At 37.8% G+C, this 10,928-nt stretch overlaps 1 protein-coding gene across 3 annotated transcripts in view; it reads left to right on the top strand.

The window, feature by feature from the left end:
* The first annotated feature begins 312 nt into the window (after window positions 1–312).
* Window positions 313–10,928, top strand: part of zswim7 (zinc finger, SWIM-type containing 7) — a 75,458-nt gene continuing 64,842 nt past the window's right edge. Inside the window, exons 1-3 of one of the 3 annotated variants that reach the window (XM_084113300.1) lie at window positions 313–382; window positions 915–1,004; window positions 3,037–3,058. In XM_084113300.1, the coding sequence (XP_083969426.1) occupies window positions 929–1,004; window positions 3,037–3,058 (98 nt within the window). In that variant the 5' untranslated portion in view covers window positions 313–382; window positions 915–928. The remainder of the gene's footprint in view (window positions 383–914; window positions 1,005–3,036; window positions 3,059–10,928) is intronic. The other 2 variants (XR_014606128.1, XM_084113301.1) reach the window with 2 other exon arrangements.

The following is a 10,928-nucleotide window of genomic DNA, read 5'->3' as shown; positions in this document are numbered from 1 at the left end:
CAAAATATTGTAACCACTGGATAATGATTTCATGACATTTCAGTGCTTAACTCCATTAATGAGAGTGGCATATTTAATTTTGTGCATATGCAGGCCCCAGAACATTTTCAGTGCAGACATTTTACAGAGGAAATGATTGTATTAAATAATTCAAATTGAAGAAGAAACTTTTTCTACCCTTTGTTTTTTTTTTTTTTTTTAGTAGTTTTTATTATTATTATTATTATTATTGGGTTTTTATTCTTTTCTTTTTAAAATAAATTGTCCATGCTGTCCAAGTACCATAGGTGGCGGTAAAAACCAACGGTTCGTTATACGTCTTACAAACTACTGAAGAAGAAGAACGTCAAATGAGTGCTGCGGGAAACACGAACACGGCAAGGTAGATATATTTACTGTGTAAACGCTGCACGTTAAATCTTTATATATTTATTCAGCATATATTCGGTCAGTTGATGCTTTTAGAATCGGCCGTCGAATCGTCTCGAAGTTTTTGTTTTAGATACAATGTCTAGATGTTGATTTTATTGGTTGGTTTATTTCAGGTAGTTTAGATCATTTAATATAATTTTCCAGTGCTTCTCAAACCTTCCCCATCACTGCACATTTTGTACAGTCCACTCATCTGCTCATTAGAGCAAAATATGCAGTGGTGGAGACCCCAGGTCAGGACAGGTTTGAGAAGCACCTTACTAGAGATGACATACTAAATATGAACACTTCTAGTAGTTGTTAACTCCTGCAATTATCTCCACATTACAGTTTTGCAAGAGAAATAAGATCCTAAAGACAAGTAATTACATAGTATACTAACGTTATATAATATAAATAATTACAGATCCCAATGAAAAGCTTTCAAAATTGAAAATCATTTACAGGCGTTATTATACAATGACAAATGAAACGTGTTTTAGTTTTCAGGTACATTATGGACTCATCTCTGCTTTCTGTTGCTGAGCAGCTTTTGAAAGACCTTCACAGAACTTACTCTGAGACGAATAAGGGTAAGTTTTAAGCTCAAGCTCACTGATGTCAAGTCAGCTGAATGAAGCCATTGACTGATGAAACATATTAAGTTACAGAAACATTGGCAGTTCACTAGAAAACTAGTCAACATACATAGTACTACACAATAAGCTGATCACAGACACACACAGATACGCACAGTGTAGGCTACATAAGTCTCTGATCACGTGTACATAATGTGCATATATTGTGATTTTTCTTTCTAATATAATTCTTTACAAATGATAATATCAAAGTAAAGTCGAGGGAATCATTTTCAGTTCATAGGTACAATACAAATATGAGTTTTACAGTATTAGGATAGTAGCTTTAGTATTTGGTATGATAATCATGTGCTCAGCACGATTTGATATGGTTCCAAAGAGCAACTTGTGCTTCACTTTTGACCTAAAACATCTAGACCCTAAAATTTCAGTTTATTTCTAGGTAAAAGATTTTCAGTGTGGTCTCAGACATAAACATAGCTTAGGCCTAATAATAAATAAGTATCAAGTGAACAGTGAAGTTAGTGAACTTTAACAATAACATTTTGATTCTTTAGTTTAGATAGAAGACAAGAGAGTAGCAATAGCTGCAATTTCTAATACTGACACAGGGTAGCGCACTAATACCATGGTCTATCAGACAGCAGCATGTCTTTCAAGCACAACTGCTGCAGTTCACAACTGCTTAAAACAGCTAACATGTACTGTGAGGTTGTTTTAATGTGTGTCTTATGGCCTATGGTATTGAGGCTTCCTTTAATATAACATTCAAAATATAGGGACTTCGGTTCAAATATGTCCTATGTTCCTCAGAACCTAATGACAATTTGAATCCTTGTATTAAATGTGTCAGAATGTCAGTAAGCTCATAAGAGTTTTTGTGAAACCCTTATGTGTGTGCAGACAAGACCTAATGCAGAACATCTGGATAAGAGTAATGACATTATTCTGCTGGAATTTTGATGTCAAGCAATGCCAGAGAGAAATATCTAGGGAGGATGATTAGAGGAGTAATGATCGCTGTAGTGTGTTTGAGATTGAGATGTAGTTTCAATTTCAATTTGTTTGGGTCTTTCTCCAGAGAACATTGGTGACAAAAATAAACAACCAAATTAGGATGTTTTGGATGACTGATAATTGGTTATTGTTACTATGTTTAACATGTACTTAACTATTAAGTAGTTATTTTTTCCAGATGTTGTATTTCATTTACCCATGCACTGGCTGTCCAAAGTTTAGAATAATTAAGATTTTTTTTAATGTTTTTGAAAGAACTCTCTTATACTCACCAAGGTTGAATTTATTTGATCAAAAATACAGGTAACAGTAATATTGTCAAATATTATGAATGTATTTTAAAATGTAATTTGTGACGGCAAAACTGAATTCTCAGCAGCCAATTCAGTCTTCAGTGTCACATGATTCTTCAGAAATCATTGTAATTTGCTAGTTTTTGTTTTTTGTGGAAACTCATTTTTTCCCGGATTCTTTGATGAATAGAAAGTTCAATGCACTTATGCATTTATTTGAGATGGAAATATTTTGTAACATATGAGTATATATATGATTCAATTTAATACGTTCTTGAATTTCTATTGTCCTAAACATTTGAATGATAGTTTATCATGAAGTAGCACTACTGTTTTCAACATTGATAATAATAAGAAATGTTTCTTAAGAACCAAGTCAGCATATTAGAATAATTTCTGAAAAATCATGTGACGCTGCTGAAAGTTCAGTTTTGCCATAAAAGGAATAAAAGACATTTTAAAATATATAAAATACAAAACAGTTGTTTTAAGTTCAATATCACAATATCACAGTTTTTATTGTATTTTATTAAATAAATGCAGCCTTGGTGAGCAGAAGAGACTATCTAGTCTTAGAGACTAATCTAAATTATTCCAAACTTTTGACCGCCAGTGTATGTTGCTTTTGTGCTTTAAAATCACGCTTGGTGCATTTACATTTCTCAGGTTTATAAAACTTTAACCAGTATTTCACTTTTTCCCCCTCTTTCGTATAGTACCAGATGACCTACTGATAGCGTAAGTAAAAAATGTTTATCCTCCTCCTTCCTCTTAAGTTACATTTACAATATTATAAGGTTTGGCCACTACAGACTGGTAAATATTTTGGATGCTCTTGACCCGATGAGTTGAGAAAGGTCAATTGTTGACCTTTGTGTTATTCCACACTGAACACTGTGCAGAAACCAGCTTGTACCTCTTAAAGGTCCCGTTCTTCGTGATCCCATGTTTCAAACTTTAGTTAGTGTGTAATGTTGTTGTTAGAGTATAAATAATATCTGTAAAATTATAAAGCTCAAAGTTCAATGCCAAGCGAGATATTTTATTTAACAGAAGTCGCCTACATCGAACGGCCCGTTTGGACTACATCCCTCTACTTCCTTCTTTAATGACGTCAGTAGAACAGTTTTTTGACTAACCTCCGCCCACAGGAATGCTCCCTCAACTCTACCGAAATTCGTTTATGTACTTGCGCACTTCTTATAACTTACTGTGTTTACTCAGCTCTTACGGTGATTTTCTGAAGTAAAACTGACGCTTCATCTTTTGTGTGATGTACAATAAACTTTATTAAACTCATCAGTATATGTTTGATCATCATTCGGACCTGGTCCGAAACAGCAGACTTGTAGGCTATTAATAAATAATGGATACATACAAGCAGATGACAAATACGTTATAATAACCGTAATTAAACTACTAAACTATACCTGTTCCATCTCTATAAAGCACTCTGACTCTGTAGGCATTATTGTCCGACTCGAAATGAACACCGTTACTGAGAGTTTCTGATATTATCATCATTCCGTGAGGTGAAATTGTCCTGAGAGACTGAGCGCGAGCTCATGAAGCTCCGCCCCCTGGGTCGTCCAGCAGCAGCTTATTTGCATTTAAAGGGCACACACTAAAACAGCACGTTTTTCTGAGCCCCAAAAAATGACAATTTAAACATGCTGTAAAAAATGATCTGTTGGGTATTTTGAGCTGAAACTTCACATACACACTCTGGGGACATCAGAGACTTATTTTACATCTTGTGAAAAGGGGCATAATACGGGACCTTTAACTACCGAATGTACTTGGCACAGGCTTTTTCAAGCACACACGCATGTCTTTACATCACTCTCTTTACAGACGTCATTGTCTGAATAAATCATGACTTTAAAAGCGTCCTCAAACCCACAATGATAGTCATCAGGCCACTACAGAGAGAAGCACTAAACCACAGTAATTACTCTTCTGGGATGTAATGTGGGAATCACATTCCTCCATAAATGGTTGTTCACAGATCAGCACTTTTTGCTTTATTGGGTGATTGATTGTGGTTTTAGTGTCATCATCACGCCATATGTTCGTTTATGTATGCTTCTCTACGATTAGAATGTGGTAATAGTGGATACATTTCAGATGATGCAATTTCAGGATCAGATTGGCTCACAAGGTAAATTTTCTATGTTTTTGTTTTTTTGTTTTTTGTTTTTGTGAAGACAGGAAACAGACCATGCTTTGGGTTAAAAGTTAGTGCTAAGGTTTGTTGCCTCAGCTTCCTGTGTTCTTGTCAGTCTTATCTCACCCAGCATGGTTTCCTGTAGGTAGAGACATGAATTCTCATGTTAACTCTTAGGGCGTTTTCACACCTGGCTCGTTTGGAGCATTTGTTTCGGAACCTGATGCATTGTCTCCCTTAGTTCGGTTAGTTTAGGTATATATGAACATGGCAATGAAATGCTTTTTTGAAATGTAGTCAGACAAACATACAGTGGCCTAAAGGGATGTCCAGAGGGGATTGGTTTGGGGATTTGTTTTTTGACCCTACAAGTGACGGTTACAAATTTTTACTACCGCGGTGGGAAATCACCAACAAAAAATGCGCTATTGCGCGCGGCTGATGCGCGGGGGGTGCTGATGCGCGCGGCTAATGCGCGCAGCTGTAACCAGCACCGTGAATTAGATTATGAAGAATGTTGAAGAGCATGCTTTTCCTTTAATGCATCCTTTCCGCAAGTTATTTTAATTACTTTAAATATCGACCCTGGCAAATATATTCCACTGCCTCTGTACCTTAGTTAATTTACATTTTATGTAAAAATTAAGAAATGACAAAAACAAAGAAATGATGCTAAAACATCCGTACAAACGTGCGTCTTTATTTTAGAACTCTGTCAATGAAAAAACACAATACAGCCTATAGGCTAGTTAAATAAGCCTTTTAAATAATACATTTTACTGCTTGTAACAGTATAATACTTAAACGTTAGTATTTGAAGAACTTTACAAATTGTAACAGTGGGCCCAAGTCACATGCTGTATGTACAAAGGCTGCAACCTTTAAATAATAAACATTAAAGAACTTTACTAATCAGTAGGCAATATAGCTAAGAAGAACAACTAAAAATAATACTAGCAACAATATAAGTCAGATGCTGGAAAAAAAAAAAACAGCGTATAGCCTACTAACTATTAAAGGTTTAAGTCTACCTTGGTTTTCTATTCTGATTCTGATTCTGATCTGATTAAATTCTTTGCCAGAAAAACTAGCATGTTGACTTTGTCCGGTTTAAGCGAAGACCTAATTGGGGTTACAATGTTTCCAGCAGCACTGAACACGCGTTCAGACGGTGTGCTTGTAGCGCAAATGCACAGATATTTTTTTGCAACCGTGGCCAGGAAGTCCGCCATCAAGCAAGTGGGTCATCGCTGGTATCGATTGTCTCTTCTTGCAAATAGCACGTTAACTCCTCACCAGCACGCGCTCTCTTTGGAAGAATTGTGACCTTCGCTTTTCTTTTGCAGAGTAGCTGTGCGAGATTCATTTTCTTTAAAGCAGGTGCTGCGCTGCTTCCTTCCCCTGCATCCAGTGACTCCTCAGTTTGAGTGTTTTCTGGTTGATCTTTAGTAACGTGCATTATTTCTTCGATGAGTTTGTCTCTAATATCTTCCTCTTCAAACTGATTCCTGTATCGAGGATCCAACGTAGTTGCTTTTGATAGCATTTTTTGCCCTTCTAAATCTTTGTATTTCTCCTCCAAGACAGTGATCATCTTTGCTTTGATGTTTTTTGTTAACTCGCTTTCTTCTGGCGAAGGGTCGAGGAGATCGTTGGTCAGCAGTCTCAGCACAGGTCTAACCGATGACGCAGTAACAACCTTCTCGTTCGATAAAACATCGGTAAATTCTGCAACTGGTTTAAGTGCTGCGTTTATCGACTCAAGCACTGCAATGTCCAGCCATGTCAGGTTCAGGTGTTGATGCTTTCGGTCATCCAGCTCTCTTTTAATTGCATGGGCTTGCTCCAATACTCTCTCTATCATTTTTTGTTTGCTTCCCCATCGTGTGGGACAATCCTGTTGGCATAGCGAAGGAACAAGAGAATACAAAATTATTATATAAATTGTTCTTGGATGTTATTTCGGTAAATTTTCCTTACAGACAATCGACGCTTTTTAATCCTTAATGACAAAATCAGAATGTTAAATTACGTTGGATAAGTGTGTGTGAATGTGACCCCTTTAAAAATAGGCCCTACCGCAATTGTTTTCTGTATTTTTTCAGAGGGTTAATTTTACATTAATTATCATAAAACGAATAAAATAAATAGGCCGACAGAAAAAACATTTTACTTAATAATTGACATATTAACAAAACCAAAGAAAAAAAGGTGGGACAAGTATTTTTCTGACCATAAAAATTATGGATCATTTAAATTTTTTTTCTTCGTATAAACAGTTTAAAATTTAAAATAATTTAAAATAAGAACAAAATCGGTGATGGCGCCGGCGCCATCATACATTGTTATTTACAGTGAGGAAAATAAGTGTTTGAACACCCTGCTATTTTGCAAGTTCTCCCACTTAGAAATCATGGAGGGGTCTGAAATTGTCATCGTAGGTGCATGTCCACTGTGAGAGACATAATCTAAAAAAAATAATCCAGAAATCACAATGTATGATTTTTTAACTATTTATTTGTATGATACAGCTGCAAATAAGTATTTGAACACCTGAGAAAATCAATGGTATTTGGTACAGTAGCCTTTGTTTGCAATTACAGAGGTCAAACGTTTCCTGTAGTTTTTCACCAGGTTTGCACACACTGCAGGAGGGATTTTGGCCCACTCCTCCACACAGATCTTCTCTAGATCAGTCAGGTTTCTGGGCTGTCGCTGAGAAACACGGAGTTTGAGCTCCCTCCAAAGATTCTCTATTGGGTTTAGGTCTGGAGACTGGCTAGGCCACGCCAGAACCTTGATATGCTTCTTACAGAGCCACTCCTTGGTTATCCTGGCTGTGTGCTTCGGGTCATTGTCATGTTGGAAGACCCAGCCTCGACCCATCTTCAATGCTCTAACTGAGGGAAGGAGGTTGTTCCCCAAAATCTCGCAATACATGGCCCCGGTCATCCTCTCCTTAATACAGTGCAGTCGCCCTGTCCCATGTGCAGAAAAACACCCCCAGAGCATGATGCTACCACCCCCATGCTTCACAGTAGGGATGGTGTTCTTGGGATGGTACTCATCATTCTTCTTCCTCCAAACACGTTTAGTGGAATTATGACCAAAAAGTTCTATTTTGGTCTCATCTGACCACATGACTTTCTCCCATGACTCCTCTGGATCATCCAAATGGTCATTGGCAAACTTAAGACGGGCCTTGACGTGCTGGTTTAAGCAGGGGAAACTTCCGTGCCATGCATGATTTCAAACCATGACGTCTTAGTGTATTACCAACAGTAACCTTGGAAACGGTGGTCCCAGCTCTTTTCAGGTCATTGACCAGCTCCTCCCGTGTAGTTCTGGGCTGATTTCTCACCTTTTTTAGGATCATTGAGACCCCACGAGGTGAGATCTTGCATGGAGCCCCAGTCCGAGGGAGATTGACAGTCATGTTTAGCTTCTTTCATTTTCTAATGATTGCTCCAACAGTGGACCTTTTTTCACCAAGCTGCTTGGCAATTTCCCCGTAGCCCTTTCCAGCCTTGTGGAGGTGTACAATTTTGTCTCTAGTGTCTTTGGACAGCTCTTTGGTCTTGGCCATGTTAGTAGTTGGATTCTTACTGATTGTATGGGGTGGACAGGTGTCTTTATGCAGCTAACGACCTCAAACAGGTGCATCTAATTTAGGATAATAAATGGAGTGGAGGTGGACATTTTAAAGGCAGACTGACAGGTCTTTGAGGGTCAGAATTCTAGCTGATAGACAGGTGTTCAAATACTTATTTGCAGCTGTATCATACAAATAAATAGTTAAAAAATCATATGTTGTGATTTCTGCATTTTTTTTTTTTTTAGATTATGTCTCTCACAGTGGACATGCACCTACGATGACAATTTCAGACCCCTCCATGATTTCCAAGTGGGAGAACTTGCAAAATAGCAGGGTGTTCAAATACTTATTTTCCTCACTGTATATATATATATATATATATATATATTAGGGATGCAAATTATCGATTAATTCATTAATCATTAATTGATTGACCTTATCGATCGATTAACTGATAAGTGGCTATTTTCCTGAGAATGTAAATTTCTCACGGTATCAATAGTGTCTTTAACATAAAAAGCTAAATATTGCTTATAGGCTACTGAATAAAAATGCATGTTATATTGCTCAATTGATGTTTTATTGTAACAGTTGGGATACAGTACAGATGATGGCATTTATGTAGTTTAACAAAATAAATTATCTACAGAAAATTAAAATACATAAAACATAATTGTGCACTGGCTCACCTGTTGCATGTGAAACATTAAGCAACATAAAATACATTTTAAATAAAAATCTACATGGGTAGGCTTAGCCTACAATATTAAGCCTACATATAATAATCTATCTGGTAAACTACTTGAATGAAAAACTTGAAACATTAGCAGCAGCAGCAGCACTTATAATCCCCCTTGGTCTGAGAAAGTCTAACTGTTAGTCTAAGGTCTAACAGTACGATTACTAGACCTGGAAACTTCAAATATAGAACTGAACACAACTTAAATCATCCCTGAGGAAGGTGACAGTAAAATTAGAGGGTGTCCCTCTGCTTCTGTCAGTGAAATGTGACCAAATTCCGATTTTTTGCTCACATGTGACACAGATCCGATGTGTTCTATGACAGTGAAAACAGGAAAAAAACGCATGCATTCGGATATATATCGAGATCGGTTTCAGGTCTCATTCATATGTGGAAATAAATCGGATATGTGCCAATGCGACTGTCATGTAAACAGGCAGATCGGATTTTCTGAGGCATTGGGCAACATCCTCGCGGTTTAATGACGAGAGAAACCCACGCACATCTGCAAAGGGATTGATGACCTGACGAAACGTTGTGCCGTCGTAGGAGATGAATGTGGACAAACGTTGACACAACATATTGTTGTACGTTACAAAACAAAATTTCGGACCCACGTACTGCTCCTCGTTAAAGCCAATATTTAAAGCCAGTATGCTCCCACCAGTCCTGAGATCTCTCTCACACACAATAACTGAAGCATATGCGCAATGGTGCCACTTTTCGTCCTCCTTCGCCTCAAATTTGAAATGCTCCCAGCCTCCCACACTCCACTCCGTTTTGACCGCCTCATGTTTGGTTTATTTTTTGCCGCCTCAGGTTTGTGTCGGGTCTCTCGCCGCCCGCGAGAATCTCGTGTCACGTTCGCAATGTTCAATTAGCCGACAATTAATTTAATTTAATCGAGTAAATTCTTGTCGACAATTAATCGATAATCGATTAACCGTTTCCATCCCTAATATATATATATATATATATATATATATATATATGCTATCCTAACCTAAATATAACAAGAAATAATAACTACTTTAATTATTGCAACTCACCAGTATCAAACTGTGCGTTGGAAGGTTTAAGGCCTCTTGCTCTTCACGAGTTTCTTCTTTCTCGACCAGCTGTAGGCGAATGCAGTCACCATATTTCGGCACAACCCCATGGCCCTGGATGTCCTCTCCTTCTCGGCTGACATTGAGTTTGTGACTGCCAGGTTAAGATTGTGGCCGAAACAATTCAGCCATGGCCATTCTAATTTCCTAACAGCAGCCACAATGTTGGCCCCGTTATCAGTCGTGATGCATGCAAGATTTTTTTCATTTAACCCCCACTCTTTGAATGTGCTGCGGAGAGATTCTGCTAAATTATCCGCCGTATGACTTTCTGATGTGAACGCAGTCTGCAAGCACCTGCTCTTCAGCTCTTAATTTTTGTTGATGAAATGTACAGTCAGGCTCATAAACGGAGTCATATTAACGCTGGACCACATGTCAGTCGTGGCAGAAAAGAAATCAAGGTCGTGTAGTTCCGCAATGATTTTCTCTTTGGTTTCGTTGTATAGTTGAGGAATGACAGTGTTTGAAAAGTATTTTTTGCTCGGAAGTTCGTACTGTTTATCAAACGACTGAAGCATTTCTCGGAAAGCAGGTTTCTCTACAGTGCGGAGCGGCGCGTTCTCAACTACCAAAAATGTTGCCACATTTCTAGTTAATGTCTTCCATTTATCGCTTTCTCTTTTGTATTTGGCCATTTTTGAGAAGGCCTCTGCGATACCCAGCTGACTAGCTGGGTGTTTGCGTTCAGACGACATGAGTTCAGTATATGCGGCTGGGTGACATGACCGGAGATGGCTCTGGAGATTCGAGGTGTTTGCCCTTTAACACTTCTTGTTTTCCCACAAAGCCTACAAATGGCTTCATCTAAATTGCTTGGTTTCGCCTTTCTCGTTCGGCACGAATCCAAAATATTCCCAGATCGGCGATGTAACATTTGGTTTTCCAACAAGATCCATGGCTGAACTTGAATTTCGATATAACGGAAATGTGTCTTAACATAAAAAAAATCTTATAAATCTATAGGGAAGGTTATAAATTACTATTGATATTCG

This window comes from Abramis brama (assembly GCF_963993115.1).
Source record: "Abramis brama genome assembly, chromosome: 5".
NCBI lineage: Eukaryota > Metazoa > Chordata > Actinopteri > Cypriniformes > Leuciscidae > Abramis > Abramis brama.
The sequence above is the reverse complement of the archived record's forward strand: the minus strand, read 5'-3'. Positions and strand labels throughout refer to the sequence as shown.